Source organism: Beta vulgaris, chromosome 8 (genome assembly GCF_026745355.1).
Source record: "Beta vulgaris subsp. vulgaris cultivar EL10 chromosome 8, EL10.2, whole genome shotgun sequence".
Lineage (NCBI taxonomy): Eukaryota > Viridiplantae > Streptophyta > Magnoliopsida > Caryophyllales > Amaranthaceae > Beta > Beta vulgaris.
The window spans coordinates 17,404,804-17,422,746 of NC_079209.1; the positions used below are offsets into that span (position 1 = coordinate 17,404,804).

A 17,943-nucleotide genomic window follows, 5' to 3' on the forward strand; every position below is an offset into this window, starting at 1 on the left:
TTGTTGAATTTGTCTTAATGTATATTTTCAGAAAATCAAAATTTTATACTTTACTCTAATACATAATTAAAGATATTAGTAGTCAAAGTAGTACATCGACAAGCGTTTTAGTCAACAATGTACCATCTATTTTGAAACGGAGGAAGTAATTAATTTAAAATGGTGAAAGTATGTAATGAAATAATTGCGATTTTCAACAATTTACGGAAGTATGAATACTACAATGTTAACTCAAACCAACTACTTATATCAGTAACATCCAAGAAAAATAATAGACAACCACTCTAACATGTGCTATGTAATCTACCTTCTTATAGCCTGAATTATGAGCACTTTTCCGTCAGCTTGTCATTAAATAGGAAATTTAAGCTAATTAATCCTTTTTGACCATCTACAACGAACCAAAATTATTTTGGAGTCCATCTTGTGTGACCACTTGTGACAAATAATCAACAATACTTACATAGTTACATGTCATAATTTCAATATATAAATATTAGTTGCATATGAGGAAGCGAGAAAGTCCTATCTTATGACCGAATTCTCTAACATCTTCTTGAACTTGTTGTCTATATTCTCCAAAACTGAACTTCCGATATATTGAAGGTTCCTTGTAACTTTGTATCACAGCATCACCAGATGGGCATAGGAAATATGCTGTTGAAAACCTCTCCATATTTGTGCTGGCAACCACACGATGCACCACGCTCTTATACACACCATTGCTCCAAGCCTGCAAATGAATGAAAGCTAACCAATATTACTCATTCGTATTTGGGTTGGGATGAGTTAAAGTATTTATTGAGACAAATCAAACAAGACTACACATAACTATATTTTATTTTATATATTGAAAAAAAAATTTAGAATATTCTTTTAACTGTGAATGATGTTGAGATTTCAAGTTGATAGAGTATAGATCTATTCCTGGGGAATAGATCTATACTCTATCACGCCCCCTCACACAAGAGTCCTTTGGGCTTGAAGTGTGGATGCAGCACAGGTCTCACTCTTACCTGACGCTAAATATTCCACTGAGAAAGGAGGGGTGGATGAGATTCGAACCCGTGACCTTTTTGTCACGCTGGCTCTTGCTACCATGTCAAAGGACCAACTCAACCAAAAGCTTAAGCTTATGGTTGAGACCCAAGAAATAGATCTATACTCTATCACAAGTGAGTAAACTAACAAAACACTGATAGAATAACTAACTTATTTTTTGAAAAAAAAAAATATAAGAATTAAGAAATCTACAGAAAGACTTGTATAACCTGGAATAGGTCCCCAATATTGACAATAAGAGCATCAGGATTAGGCTTCACTGAAATCCATTTTCCATCTTTCACCAATTGCAATCCTCCAACTTGATCTTGATACAAAATTGTGAGAAAATCACTGTCTGTGTGTGGCATCAAACCAAGCACTTGAGAATATTTTGGACATGGTGGATATCTATTCATCCGTAAATAGCAAGTATTTGGCACACACTTGTCCTCAAAAAAGGGTAGTTCCTCAAGACCCAACTTTTCCGCCAATATGTTGGCCAATTTATTTGCCAATTCAGACACAGTGCTGGCAAATTGTCTGACAGTTGAGCTGAAAATTTTAGAAACTAACATTAGAAGGGAATTGAGGTTAGCATATGAACTGATGTGAGGTCTAAAGAATATAATGCTCATGAATTATTATTTTTTTAAAAGTTGATAAGATGAAGAATACTATTGAACTGGCAGCTTGTATAAGTATAACAAGGTAAGTTTATAGGTCAGACTCATTGGATAGAGGGGATGGTAAGGAAGACCTCACCTTCAAAGAGTCCCTAGTGAAATTTGTTCCCATAATCTTGAAATCATAAGACTAAATCTTTATACTAGGCCAAGTCTTGTTTGATTATAAATGCTATGGCTAAATATATTATTCAAGATGAATTTAAATACGGGGTATTGGTAAGCGCGAAAATAGTAGTCACATACTAATCTTGTTCATTGGTCCAGAGACAAAACGTTAAGCCTTTGTTTGTAACCCAAATTTTAAGCACAGAATAAACGATGATGATAACCTGTTTGGCTGTTTTGACTAAAGGCGAGGAAAAATTATGGAACGTAACAACTATCATTAATTATAACTTTTCTAACAAACAATGTCAAATCCTAATCTATAGTGGATTTCAACAATGTTGCGACTATTTGTGGATGAAGGACATAGTAAACATGCTTCAAAATGTTATCAAGTATTCCCGATAAATAAATACGCAAGCCCACAAGCAATCTAGGCCCCTAAATTAATTGAGTACAAAAAAGGACGTTTTCATGTTAACTAATTATACTACCTAAAAATCTTCCTTGTTAATGCTCCTACAGATACCAAGGAGGATCCATTTGTGTGGGAGGTAGAGAATGGGGTGGCCGGGTGGGTAAAATAGAAGAGATAAAGGGGTTAAGATAAATAAACAAATAAAAAGGGGAAAAAGTAGGAGAGAGAAAGGGAGTCAAATTGAATTAATAATGTAATGGTGGACCATATGACAGGGGCATAAAAGGGTAAAAAGGGGGGAAAATTCCAAATAAGGGATAAAGTAAAAGAGGAAAGATCGTTTGGAATTGCACTTAAACGAAAGAGGAAAGATCTTTAGGAAACGGAGGGAGTACCATGTTGTAAGATCTTTTCAATCACTAGATGTTCAACTAGATAGAAAAAATTTAAATGACTAACATATTAGTTACGTAGCAAATATAAATTCGCTAAAAGTTCTCAGAATAATTAAAAAAGAGGTTAAATTGAGGTTAATTTTTCTATTGCTTCATTTAGCGTTTAGTGACTTATCAACTATTTTTCATTTAACCTTATCAACTTTTATCTATATTGTTTTAGACATATTTTCGCTGCTTTTGTTCACTTGCAACGTTAAAGTTTAGCAAATAGTTTAACAAAGAGGTTATAGATAGTAAACAGATAAATCAGTTTTCATAATTCTAATCTTGATAACCCAAACCTTCTATGTGATCCTTGTTTACTTTTTTTATAAATAAATTTGTCTATTAATTTAATCTTTTCTTAAATCACGCGCCTAACCTTAATGTTGCAATTATTAAAAAAAAAAATATCTTTCAACTCTCAACTAATTTCGTCAAAATATATAGAAGGGTCTAAATTTCCTAGAATTTGACACAATTGAATTTCTTTAGCTCATTACTGCCAATCAATAAAGCTTAATTCAACAAAAATATGTTGAAAAAGACACCCTCTGAAGTCTAAATCCGTTGGATGCCAAAACCAAGGACCATCGTACCTACTAGGCTACTACCTAGTACTTGATGTGCCATCTCCCCTCTGCCCTCCTTGTGAAGTTCACGTGACTTCACGTGAGGCACAGCCTTATATTCACGTGTGGCCCAAGTCTAGTTGGCCCAAGTCTAGTTTCCAAACTTTATTTATACTTCCTCCGTTCCAAAATAAGTGAAACACTTCTCTCATTTATACGAGAGCTTTTTGAGACAAGTGTTTCACTTATTTTGGAACGGAGGAAGTACGTTATTACTTATATACTCTCACTATTTAGAAATAGTTGCAAACATTCCTTTTTTTTCACGCTTATCGGTGTATGGGTTTTAAATATTAATATATTTAATTATCGATAAGTTAATCATAATAAGTTGATAGTAAATAAAATAAAAAGTGACGAATCTATTTACATGATTATGTTTACCAAAGAAAATTGAAATATAAAATGTAATCAGTAAATATTATGTAAATAGTGCAACTATTTTCTAAAGGAGGAAGTATATTGTTCATGTAATACGAAGAAGGGTTCATATCAAATCTCAACTCACATTTTTTTCTGTTTAATTCTTATGAGTTAGACATTTGAAATTAAGGAGATACATAATGAGATCCAAACCAATAAGCATTCGTACCTAGTAAAATTTAACGAACCTTTTCAAAAATCTAAAGTGAGACTGTAATCAAGTAAGCTAAATCTTAATCTTACTTAATACTCCCTCCGTTTCCTAAAGATCTTCCCACTTACTGTTCCTACAAATACCAAGGAAAATCAAGTTGTGTGGGGCATGGTGTGAGTAAAGTAGGAGAGAGAAAGGGGTTAAGATAAATAAACAAATAAAAAGGGGTTAAAGTAGGAGAGAGAAAAAGAGTGAAATTGAATTAATAATGTAATGGTGGACCATATGATAGTGACATAAGAGGGTAAATAGGGAAATTTGTTTTGCAAAATAAGGAATAAAGCAAAAGAGGGAAGATCTTTTGGAAACACCCTTAAACGGAAAGAGGGAAGATCTTTAGGAAACGGATGGAGTACTTCCAAACCTTATCATGGTCAACATTCAGTTTGTATTATAGTCGATAAATATATATAGTATCTTATGAATATTTAATACTCCCTCCATTTTATTTTAATCTACATATTTACACTTTTCATACATGTCAATACAAAATTTTGAGGACATATATTTTTAGCTTTTGTATTTGTAAAAATTATAAAAAGTACATATTAATAAAATACATGCTATGATGAATCTAACAAGATCACACAGGACTATAAGTTCATCCGCGTATAAATCACAAATAATGGTCAAAGTGAAATTTGTGAATAGTGTAAAATATCAAAATGTAACAATCAAAATGAAACGGAAAGAGTAGTAGGAATCTTACTTTTTGAGCGATTATTACTTTGAATTTTTGCTTGTTATAAATCAAACAAGAATTTTTATCCTATTTAAGAACCAAAATGTGAAAAGACACATCGGTAATAGGTAGGGTTGCTCAATAGTTATAGGAATTAATCAGTTTTGTAATAGACCGTCTACTTTAAATTTAAAATTAGGCATGGTTCAAGTCTAATATTAAGAAGAGATTGATTATTGAACCACCTTTCTAAATATAGTTACTACTTTAATCTATTTAAGGATAATTTTAATCTATTCAGTGACTAGTTTATGGCATTAAATAATCACATTTTTTAATTCACTTAATGACTAATTCAATTCATTTATTAACTAGTTGATACAGTTAGGTAAGACAGCCGGGTTGTTTTTAAAAATTGTTTGTTATAGTTCGAGATTATAAGAGAAATAATGGAAGGAGAAGAGAATAGACGACTAGGATGGTGCAAGATGTTTAGATATAGTATTGGATCACAGGGAGATGAAATGGGCTTATTAGGAGAATGTAGGCTTTGGTTTATCTAATTATATGTTACAATTAAACTGTCTAATTTTATATTAAAATTAGACTCTCTAATTTAATAATTTGTGTATAGAAATAGGGTCAAGCTAAAAAGATTTTTTATTAGATTTGGCTTTTAATGGACAAAACTTACTGTGTAGAGTCAACCTAGAGTTAAAATTGTAAATGAATAATATTTAAAAACAAATAGATAAGGTAGAAAGCACTTATGCTCTATATTTCTACTTGTACTTGCTTCTCTCCCCTCTCTCCTATCTAGGGATGGGCATGGGGCGGATCTGGAGCAGATCCAACTAGACCCAGATCCACATTTTTTTATTTGGACCCATATCTGTCCCAGATCCACAGGGTTTAAAAATTTTGGACCCTTACCCAGACCCACAGGGTTTAAAAATTTTGGACCCTTACCCAGACCCAATGGGTCTAGTGGGTCTTGGTCCAAAATGGGTCTCAAGCATATTTTGACTTTCTATTTATTTTCTTACCTTGCGTTTTTTACGCACATTTTCCTTAGTAATTAAAATAATATGGGGCCAATATAGTAGTTTAATTCTTCCGCAAAATATCCTAAATTAAACAACCACAACAATGTAATACCAAAATATTACAACTCACAATTGGTCTATAATAAGTTTAGATTACTCAAATGCATAATAATAATAATAATTCTTTCAAAGTGAAGCAGGGAGACAAAGAGAAACAGGAAGGTTGAAATTCGAAGTGGTCGGTTGTGGCCTGTGTGTATTACTGTATTAGGGTGTAGGGATTTAGGGTAAAATTAATTTATATATTTTTTTATTATTTTTTATATATTTATATGTTAAAAACATACATCGGATCTCTGGGTCAGATCTGAGTCTAGAATTATCAGACCCAGACCCGTTTTTAGACACTTAGACTCAGATCCGACCCGGACCCAATGGGTCTCCCAATTTTAAGACACTTAGACTCAGATTCGACCCGGACCCAGTGGGTCTCACAATTTTAGACACAGACCCTTAAAGCTTTCTTTCCTGTCAAATTCTTCCAATTTTGGGAGGAAAGGAAAACAAAGATTTAATAGTATTATTTTCCTTCAACTTCCTCTCATTTCCAATCAAATCCCTCTTATTTTCTTTTACCAAACATGAGAAAGTTTGTTTTTACCTTTCATTCCCTTTCCTTTCTTTTCTTTTCCATCCAAATTCTTCCTACCAAACAAAGTCTATCTCTATTATATAAGGCAATACACTAGAGACATCAAAGAATAAAAATAAGAAAAAAAAAGAATAACGGCCAACCATATCTTAAAAAAAAAAATTAAAATCCCTAATTTATATCGAACTCCCAAAAACAAATTACACTACAACATCTTCCTCCTCAGCCAGTATGTTTTCTTTTTCTTCTTCATCATTTGCAAACAAAAAACACAATACTGACAACTATCCCTTCTTCAATTTTTGTAAACATCTTTTAACGAAAATTATTACTAAAAGTCCAACTCTGCAGAATTAATTATTTTTTTATTGTCTATTTCTAGTGAGTAGTCCATCTAATGGGTGGATGTAGCAATCTCTTGTAAAAATTGCTTTTTGTTATAGCCAACCATGGTTGAGAGAACATCAAATGGATGCGTCAAAACCCGTGTAAAAAGGATGATAGAGATCCTAAAATGTGATGTTCAAAATTAGAAACAAGAGAAATAGGAAGAAGATTGTGGGAATCCAAAATAAAACAGAGAAACTACATTTTTATTTTTGAATGAGGTGAAGTACAACTCCATTATATTAAGGCTACATATTTACCATACATATACTAGTAATGAAAATGAAATGAAACATATATATATATACATACATATACTCTATTATTTTAATGGGAATTCTTTTATAAGAAAATGAAAATAGCATTTTTCTTGTTTTAACTTCCAAATTCTTTACTCTATTAGAATCTTCTTCTTTCATAAAACTTCGAACTTTTCCAAACTAAAGAAGTGGAGGTAACCCACCACCGCTTGGGTGGTCACAAGATGGTAGGGTGAACTTTAATCACATCCTATTTGGAAAAAGAAGAGACTACAACAAGTCATGACTTTGTTGCTAAAATAGGTATGAGATTAAGTTAGCGTTTGTATGCTAAAAGAAACTGATTCAAGCCGCACATACAAGCGTAGCTTCTAGAAAAAGCACTTTTTATTATACCTTTTTGTCTCACCCAAAAATGCAGGGACTTTGGATTTGGCCAGGTTGTTTTAGGCGAGCGGTAGATTTTTTCTTTTTCTTGGTACATTCGTTCATCAAAGATTATTCTTGCACTGTGATATTTATTCTACTACTCCTTATCGTAATCAAGGGTGTCAAAGATAAAGACGATTCTTTTTGAATTCAATCATTTTTCCGAGGCATACTCCAATGTTGAAAAGATGAATGTCAAAATCGCATATTTTTGTGGTTGAAATCTTCATTTGAAATGAGGTGAGAATTACTTAGCACCTAACTCGATCCTCTTCTATCTAAAAAATATCATTATACTATCTTATAAAGTTTTATCATTATACTATCTTATAAAGTTTTCTAACTCTCCATCACATAATATAAGACATTTGAAATTTGATTTGTCCAAAATGAAAAATTACCTCAAGTATTATGCCAATAAACTTTTTTTTTTTTTCTCAAGGGACTAATATAACCTACCTTGAAACATTAGAAATAAAGTTTTCCTTTCAACATAAAATTTAAAATGTCAAACTACTACTTTGAACAAAGTTGGAGAATTAATGCAATGAATACTTTTAATTAAAAACAGGTTATAATTAAGGTAAGAACAGATATTTCAAAAAGATAAGGACAATATCTATGAAACGGAGTAATCATTTTGCATATGATATGTTAATTCTATTTGAATGTATGTCTTTGCCTTGTTACTTAGAAGAATTTATATCTAATGGTACTCGTAAATTATCTCTCATACTTCTATCAGTTGCGACCATTTCTTACATATATTTTTCAACCCACAACTTTAACGATTAATACTTTTAATTACATGTTAGTAATATTATTTTAAAGTTTGACCTCCAAAATTCAAATATTCTCACTATGTTAAGAAAAATTGAGGGGTGGAGATTAAATACTAGACAGATTTTCTTTAATTTACACGGTATATAATTTTTTAATACTGTATACATACTTCACTTTTATAATAATTTGAGATTCATACCCAAGGTAATATATAGTCATGCACGATTTTTTTTAAATTCATCTCGACATATATTTTCCAAATTCAATTATTATATTTTTTTATACATAATTAAGGATATCAATGATTAAATTCTATGTTAACAATTAAGCGTGAATGTCAAACTATGTAAATTAAACAGAAATAGAGGCAGTATTATTGAACGGAAGGAAACGTGAAGAATCGGAAACAGTTGTGAGTTGTGAGTAACGTACCAGAGATTGCTAACATGAAGATTAGCACTGGTAATACGAGTAGGACCAGAGGCGCAAACGTCGTTCAAGGGAATGTGAAACGCTTCTGACCAAGATAATTGCATTAAGCAAGTTGCTGTTGGTGAACCCCAACGATAACTTCCAGGAGATAGCCTTAAACTCATGCAATTATCTCCTATTTTCTTATTGAATGGCTCCCTAAACACCTTAACTTGTTCTTTAGTCATCTTCTCCAAGATATGTCGTGAAATACCATGGTTCACCACTTGGAAGAATCCCCATTCCCTAGAGGCCTCTGCAATTTCTCTTTTGCACCTTTCTCGCTCTTCCTTTCCACCAGCTACCAACCAAGCTAAGTCTATGAGGGGAAGATCCCGCTCTTCGACTACGGTGGTGGTGGTGTGGGTGGCACTCAATGGTGTAATGTTGTGTTTCAGGAAGAGGTTTTTGTATATCTCTTCAAATGGAGGGTCCGTTTTATTATCAATTGAGTCCATAGTTGTTTGCTGTAAGCAATAGAATTAGTATTATAATCTTTAACTAAAAGAGATGTAGGATCCATGAAATAACTAAAGATCATGTCAAAAAAAGTAAAAAAGCTCAAGCTTTAGACTCCATTGAATAACAAAAGGTATCAAAGAATAAGAGCTTGTTTGGTTAACCTTCAAATGCATGGGAAATTAGAATTCCTATAGGAAATAAGTAAATGTGTTGTTGTTTGGTTGGCAAAAACATGGGAAGTAAAACTTCTTAGGAAGTTCTATTTCCTACAAAATGGAGGAAATAACTTACCTAGACCCCCCTAGGTAAGTGGAAGTTCCCATGGAAAATAGAATTTCTTATGTTCAACCAAACAAAAAAAATGTAATTCATAGGAAGTAAAATTTCATGGGCAATGCAAATTCATGGATAGTTATACTTCCTAACTTCAACCAAACGAGCCCTAAAGAAACTAAAATTAAATTTAGAACGGTAGCCCATCTACTAAATATGATAGCTTAGATGGACTAGAAATTACAACTACTTTTAATTTCGTAAAAAGAACTAAAAAAATAGAGAGAAGAAGCTAGTCAATTACGTGCAAATCCAAATTGAAAATGACAATTGGATTAGAAATAGAGCAAACTAGAGGTGGTTTTCTAATTCAAGTAAAACTAACCTTGAAGAAGTATCTCGTACAATAAGAATTTTAGGTAGTAGCATTGAAGTGTGGGTTGCATATATACTTGCATGAAAAGTGGATTTTTTTTTCTTTTAACAGTAGATTTTTATTCTTGGTTTGGGGAGGTTTTTGTATTCCAGGTGGTTAAGGCTCATTGGAGGGAGCCGAAAGGACAACATGGCTTGTGGGCCAAGTTAATTAAAAGTTGGTCTTGGGCCCCCACGTGATCAAGGCCCAGAACAGCAGGCCGCAGTCCAATGAAATTGTTGGACGTGACCTTTGCTGAAGTCCCAACTGTCTCATCAGAAAACACTAGACATCTAACTTCTTCCCAAGCCACAGCCATGGATTGTTAGGCCTTGGGCGTATTATTCAAAGAATAGAAATCTCTACTAGGGATGTTCATTTTTTAAAAATCGAAAAACTGTACGAACAACAGGTCTAATGCTATATTTAGTTAACCTGAAATTTTCTGATCTAAACTTATCTGATATGATCTGAACTTATTTTTTTTTATCTGATCTGATCTGATTTGATCTGATTTGATTACAAGATCTTATCTTTTATATTTTTCTCAATATATAAGAAAAAAATATAGTCATGTGGGGTCTTGTTTGATTTGTCTCAATGAGTACTTTATTAATATTCAATTATTATAATTTTTACTAATATGTAATGAAAGATATTTAACAGTAATAATGATTTTCAAATCTGATCTGAACTTGTTTTTTCTGATCTGATTAGATCTGAAATAAGCAAAAAAAAGGTGAACTGAACATAGCCTAAATGGGTAGTAACCGTACCGATAAATAATGTTTAAATGGTACGGTTACCGAATCGATAAAATTAACATTTAAACGGCGGTTGCGGTTATGGTTTTTGAGTTAACGGTTAATCGAAGTATCGAAATATTTTTTCCTCTATTTAATTATTGTGAAACATTTTCAAACAATTACATTAATTCTAATATTTGTTATTAAGTTACAACAATTAGAGGAAGTATGTAATTATTTGGAAACTCTAGTACTAATATAAACACTATAATTAGGAATTGGAGTGAATTTTTAGTGTTAGTTATGTTTTTCAATGGATATATCTACTTTATAATACATTTTATATTAAAAAATAAATATAATATTAAATTATATGAAAAAAGTAGAAAATATATATGTACATTAAGTAAAACATAATAGTATAACTTAAATAACGGTTAATGGTTAACCGAAATATCGTACCGAAAAAATGGTTAACCGCTTAGGCGGTAACCGGTCTAAACGGTTACGGTTCGCAAAAAGAGCGAACCGAAACTTCCAGTTATTGAACTTTGTTTCGGGACGGTTAACCACCCATGAACACCCCTAATATTTACTAATATATTAAAAAGCGTGCCTAAAAAGGTCTATGTACCATGTAGCACTCTCTTCTAAAGCTCTAATACAAGTGCTACAATATTGTTTAGTATTTCAAAATGAAATATATAAAGAAGTGTGCCTACACGTGACTTTCTGAAACGAAAAGTGGGAACTTAATCTTCAATTCAATGTAACAACATTGTTTATAATTATATCTTACTTAAACACTTTCATAGTATTATCTTATTACCTCAATTCCTTTGAAAATTAAGCTATTTCTTTTTTCCAATACTTTTAAGATATTGCAATTACTTATCACATCATGACGTTAATATTTTTCTCAAAAGATAAATTTCTAAAAATTGACAACTCAGGAGCATCGCCTACAATACTCGCTAGTACAAATCTAATCCCAGCTCAAATCTACAATTATCATTACACACTAAAAAAGGATTGATGATGTACATATGTAATTTTCGTAAGTTACCAATAGCCATGCTTATTTTAATATTTTAATTTTTGCATTATTCATATATTAATATTGATTATCTATTTTATATCAATATACTACCTCGTTCAAATTTAATCTATAATATTTGACCATTAATAATTTTGGTATTTATTATTATATATCAATAAGTTAAAAAAAATTAAATTTTGAGAATATATATTGAAACTTACCCTATTTGTAAATATATATTTAGATGAATCTAACAGTATATTACGTATTAGGTTTTGTTTATACACACCCTCCTTTGTCTTTTTATTACACTATTATTAACAAACTATTCATATTCTTGACATTGAACACTATTTGTGATTAATACTTAAAGAAAAATATAGTCATGTGAGTCTTGTTTGATAAGTTTCAATATATATTCTCAAATTGTTAATTTTTTAAACTTATTGATATATAATTATGAATATTAAATTACTAACGGTCAAATCAGTTCTTGCTAATTGACGCCTCGTGGCATTGGATCAGCACAAATATATTTCCTGAAATGGTATAAATCTTGAAAATAATTCCACAATCATGCATGAATCGGTATAATGAATGTTTAGGTTCATTTAATATTACCATTTCCAGTTATCTTATTTGACGCCCCAGGGACGCTTGTTAGTTTTTGCCTTACCAATAATTAACTTTCAAAAACTTTTACCATTACCTTCGTCCCAAATTGCTCTTTAAATCTATCATGAAATATAAATTTAGATAATAAGTTGTTAAGTTTGATTAGGGGTGTAAGCGGACTGCGAAAAGTCCAGAGTCCAATTTAGTCCAGTACAAACTTGTCGGACTGGACTTAAATTTTTTTGGACTGGACTCAGACTTAAATTTTCGAGTCCAAATATTTTCGGATTGGATTTGGACTCACACCTTCGGATTCCAATAAGTCTTGTCCGATTTAAAAATATTCTTATATATAATGTGTGTGTGTATATATATATATATCATTCTTATATATATAATACTTCCTCCGTTTCTAAATAAGTGCAACACTTGTTGTTTTCACGTTTGCCAATGCATTATTTTAACCATTAATATGTTCAATTATCAATAAGTAAAAATTATAAAAAGTTGATATTAAAAAATTCACATTCAGACGAATCTAACAAGATCCCACATGACTATGTTTTTCCTAAAATGTAAATCACCAAAGCTAATTAAAGTTTAAACTGTGAATAGTAAACACTATGCAAATGTTGCACTTATTTAGAAACGGAGGAAATATAAAATATGTATGTGACTTATTTTATGGAATGAATATAATGAGTTTAATTTTTCAAATTCAATTATGAGAAAACGTTGTGAACCATTAAATCTAAATTGGGGGAAGAAAATAATATATTAATCGCATTAGACTGAACTGGATACAGACTCAAGAAAAATTATCAAACTGGAGTAGACTGGACTCAAAAAATATTTAGATCGAACTTGGACTTAATTTCTTGAGTCGAAAAAACTTCAGACTGGATTTGGATTTGGCAAAATCTAATTCAATTCAATCCACTTACATCTCTTAGTTTGATTATCAAGGTTATTTCACCTACCTCCGTTTCTTAATAAGTGCAATATTTCCCTTAAAGAGATTTTAAAAGAATGGAATTTCTAGTGAGAGAAACTCTCTCCTCTCTCTAGGATTTCAATAGAACAATACCTCCACTGATCACCTTTGTTTTTCTTTCGGTGCACCTACATCGTAGCCATGGCAAGGAAGAATGGAGCTAAATCATAGGGGAAAACACAGAATGATGAAGGTAGAAAAGCTAGAGGACCAAATTCGGATTCACAAGCTTTGCGAACCCCATCGATTGATGAAATAATGGGGGTTGAACCTCTGGATTTTGGCTTGGAGAATGAAATTCTAACTCCGAAATCGTCAATTCAACAATTGAAGATGCAATCAGAGATAAGACACAACTTTAGTGAATGGATGCAATCAATACAGAAAACATCTTCTATTCTATCGAAGAATCGATCATCTAACATGGAAATAGGTACGCTAGTTGTACCAATTCTACAACAGTTTGAGGACTGTGTAATTGAGGAGAATATGCAGGAAAATGAAGGAATGAATGACATTCTTGCACATGAGGCAAATAATTCTGATATTGTTAGTATTGAGTTAGATGATATTCAGGAGGAGGTGGATTATTGGAATTCAGCTATAGTATGTTATGTAGTTGGAGCTAATCCACCAGTTCAGGTGATGGAAGGATACATTTGAAGAGTTTGCAAGGATTTTAGTGTGGATAAAATTGTAATGGTGATGAAGGGGATATTCCTGGTTCGGTTTATGGCCATGGATACTAGAGATAAGATCCTCACAGGTTATTATTTCTTTGATAATAAACCACTTATCATGAAACCATGGGATGCAGAAATGGATTTGGAGAAGGAAGAACTTAGATACCTGCCCATTTGGATTCAGCTTAAGTTGAATTTTAACTATTGGGGGGAGAGAGCCTTGTTTAAGATTGTTAAACAAATAGGCCAGTCTATAAAGACAGATGATGCTACGAAGAATCGTGATAAACTGCAGTATGCTAGAGTTTTAATTGAAGTGAATCTGAAGCAGAAACTACCTGATCAGGTTCAATTCAGGAATGAACATGGTGAAATGATTGATGTAGGGATTCACTATGAATGGAGGCCTGTATTTTGTGATAAATGCAAAAATATTGGTCATCTTACTACTGAGTGTAGGAATCTTAGAAGCAAGAAACAATGGGTTCCTAAGACCACTATAGTAGTTAATGCAAATGAAGCACAGTGTAGTGATAAAGCTAAACCTGTTGATACTGAGGTGGGTCAGGAGGGTTTTCAGCGTGCCCTGAAGCCTATCAGGGTCAGAGTGTCTCCTACTTAGGTCACACACACAGCAAATGGTTTTCATGTGCTAGATGTAGATAATCATGAGAAAGGGGAGAGCTCACTGCAGGGGCAGCAAAGGAAGGAAATAGGTGATGAAGGTAAGGAGGATGGGGACTCTCTCCTGTCTAATGGATAGAATAATGGCCTGGAATGTCAGGGGTCTCAATACAGCCAAGAAACAGAATGAGGTGAAGGTTGTTATGCTCAGACATGCAGTAGGGCTAGTGGAACTCTTGGAGCATAAGGTAAAGATTACTAAACTAGGTGATCTTTACATAAGAATATTTCCTAATTGGTGTTTTTATTCTAATAGTAGCTATCATAAAAGAGGTAGAATACTTATTGCTTGGAATCTAAGCTGTTTTCATGTTAACATAATAGCTGCATCTAGTCAATTTATGCTTTGCTATGTTGAACCAGTTGTGGGATGTGTGGGCTTTATTGTTCATTCATATATGCTTTTAATGATAGTGCTGGTAGGAAGAAGCTTTGGGCAGATTTGAGAGCATTATCTACTAATGATCCATGGCTTATTTGTGGTGATCTCAATTGTGTGATGGATCATGATGAGCATATAGGAGCCATTGCAAGACAAGCTGAGATGGTTGATATTATTGAATGTATGCAAGATTGTCAACTGCATGATATGAAGAGTACAGGGAACCTGTATACTTGGAATAATAAGCAAAAAGGGAAGGATAGATTATATTCGAAATTGGATAGAGTGATGATAAATGATGCTTGTCAAGGAGAATATCAGTATGCTGAAACTTGTTTTCTGCAAGAAGGAGAGTTTGATCATTCACCTGGTGTGATCACTGTATATCCTAGGCCTATTTTAGGGAAAAAACCTTTTAAATATTATACTATGTGGAAAACATCCCCACAGTATAATGACATAATTGAGGGTCTATGGAGGGAGGAAATTAGGGGGACAAAAATGTTCATCATTTGTCAGAAGTTGAAGAAAATCAAGGTTGCTTTGAAAGAGCTGAATAAAGAAGGGTTCAATGATGTGCACACTGCAGAGGTGAAAGCTTACAAGGAGATGATTGATATCCAAACTCAAATGCACAATAATCCAGGAGATGTCGGATTAGCTGATGCTGAAATTGATGATGTTCATAAGTATCATGTTAAGCATGGTATATATGTTGCTTATCTGAGGAAAAAAGCCAAAGCTGAGTGGATTAGAGCTGGAGATGAAAACACATCTGTTATGCATCAAAGTATCAGGATAAGTCAGAATCAGGTTTATAGCATATTTGATGCACATGGTGTGTGGATAGATAAACCTGAGGAGGTTCCTAATGCTTTCCTTGCTTTTTATAAGGAGCTGCTGGGGACTGTATATCCTCACAGAACTCAGACAGTTAAGCAAATTGTTCAAGAGGGTCCTGTAATCAATGAACATCACAGAGAGATATTAAATACTCCATACACCAGAGATGAAATTAGGAAAGCTCTCTTTTTCTATTCCTGGCACTAAGGCACCTAGGCCAGATGGTTTTGGTTCTGCTTTTTACAAGGATAGCTGGGATATCTTTGGGGATGATGTTGTGACTGCTGTGCAAGATGTACTACAAAGTGGCAAATTGTTAAAAGAGTTAAATCATACAATTGTCACTCTCATTCCTAAGACTAAGTGTCATAAGAATGTGAGTGAATTTCGTCCAATTTCTTGTTGCAATACATTATATAAGTGCATAACCAAAGTGCTTAGCAACAGAATTGGTCAAATACTCCCTGATTTGATTCATGAGAATCAAGGAGGATTTGTACAAGGGAGGAATATAGTACACAATGTTATGGTGGTCCAAGACTTAGTTAGACATTATGGGAGGAAGTCAGTACAACCCAGTTGCATGATGAAATTGGACCTCCAAAAGGCATATGATATTGTAGATTGGAGATTTCTCAAGGAAATGCTTGAAGCTTTAGAATTTCCTATACATCTAGTGGAGTTAATCATGGAGTGTGTCACTACTCCTATGTTCTCATTAATGATTAACGGGACAATGCATGGTTTTTCCAAATCACAAAGAGGTTTGAGACAAGGAGATCCTATCTCCCCTCTCTTGCTTGTGATTTGTATGGAGTATTTCTCTCGGATATTAAGCAAAGTGAGTGAGCTTCCTCAATTCCACTATCACCCAAGATGCAAGAGGCATAAAGCTCACTCATATGTGCTTTGCAGATGATCTCATTCTCTGCTGTAAAGGTGAAGTTGCAACCATATACCTCATGATGCAGGCATTCAAGCTTTTCTCCAACACCTCAGGCTTGCAAGCAAACAAGCAGAAATCATCTATATATTCTTATGGTATGCAGGAGTATGATGTACAAAGGTTGGTGCAAGTTTCTGGTTTTACACAAAGCACATTACCTTTTAAATATTTGGGTGTTCCTATATGCTCCAGGAGAATAACTCAGGCTCATTGTGAAATATTGGTGGATAAGATTATTGCAAGAATTAAAGTCTGGACCTCTAGACACTTGTCTTTCACTGCTAGAGCTTAGCTCATTAATAGTGTGCTTGTTAATATCCACATGTACTGGTCCGAGGTCTATATATTGCCTAAGAAGGTGCTGATGGAAGTAAATAAGATTTGCAGAGCTTTTTTGTGGAATGGTCAAGCATTTAGTAACAGACCAGGCAACATTGCATGGGAGTATTTGTGTTCCAGTAAACACCAAGGGGGTCTTAGGATTAGAAATGTTCGAATGTGGAATGTGGCAAATATGGGTAAGTATTAGAGATGGCAATGGGTAGGATCAGATCCGTTTTTTAGACAAGGATCCATATCCTACCCTGATCCACTGGGTAATAAGAATGAGGATCCAGATCCAGATCCGTATGGATCCTATGGATCCGGGTCCTAAACGGATCCAAAACGGATCCTTGTTTATTGTCTTCAAACTAACCTAATTTTCACAATAATTAAATATTTTAAATAATAAAGTCATCTAATATAAACCAAATACATTTAATTTTTGAAAAATAACCATTGCTTACAACTATTCAATTATCAAATTGTAGATTAGTTATCAACCCAAATTTCGAACTTCATTATCCGGTAAATTCGCACAAAAATCACACATTAATTAGAACAATAATCCGAAATTCAAGCGAAAATTCGTTTTACATGTAATAACTAATATTATAATATTATCAAAATATAATATTAAATTATAATAATATTATAAAAACGGGTAAACGGATCTGGATCTGGGTAATAATTTAGGACCCGGTCCAGATCCGTTTTTTCAAGGAAGATCCAGATCCTACCCGGATCCATAAGGTCCAAAATTTGAAGATCCAGATCCGTCAAAAATGGATCTAGATCCACGGATCCGGTTAGGGTCCATTACCCACTGCCATCTCTAGTAAGTATGTCTGGGCAGTGGCTTCAAAGCAGG

The 17,943-nt window shown here is 33.1% G+C and overlaps 1 protein-coding gene across 3 annotated transcripts in view; it reads right to left on the reverse strand.

Annotated features, from left to right (window-relative positions):
• Positions 1 to 226: 226 nt before the first annotated feature.
• LOC104901124 (gibberellin 2-beta-dioxygenase 8) overlaps positions 227 to 17,943 on the reverse strand; it is a 31,581-nt gene continuing 13,864 nt past the window's right edge. For all 3 annotated transcript variants that reach the window (XM_010688669.3, XM_048634341.2, XM_048634342.2), the window contains 3 exons: positions 8,631 to 9,136; positions 1,272 to 1,596; positions 227 to 733 (listed from right to left, as the gene is read on the reverse strand). In XM_010688669.3, coding sequence (XP_010686971.2) covers positions 497 to 733; positions 1,272 to 1,596; positions 8,631 to 9,136 — 1,068 coding nt within the window. In that variant the 3' untranslated portion in view covers positions 227 to 496. The remainder of the gene's footprint in view (positions 734 to 1,271; positions 1,597 to 8,630; positions 9,137 to 17,943) is intronic.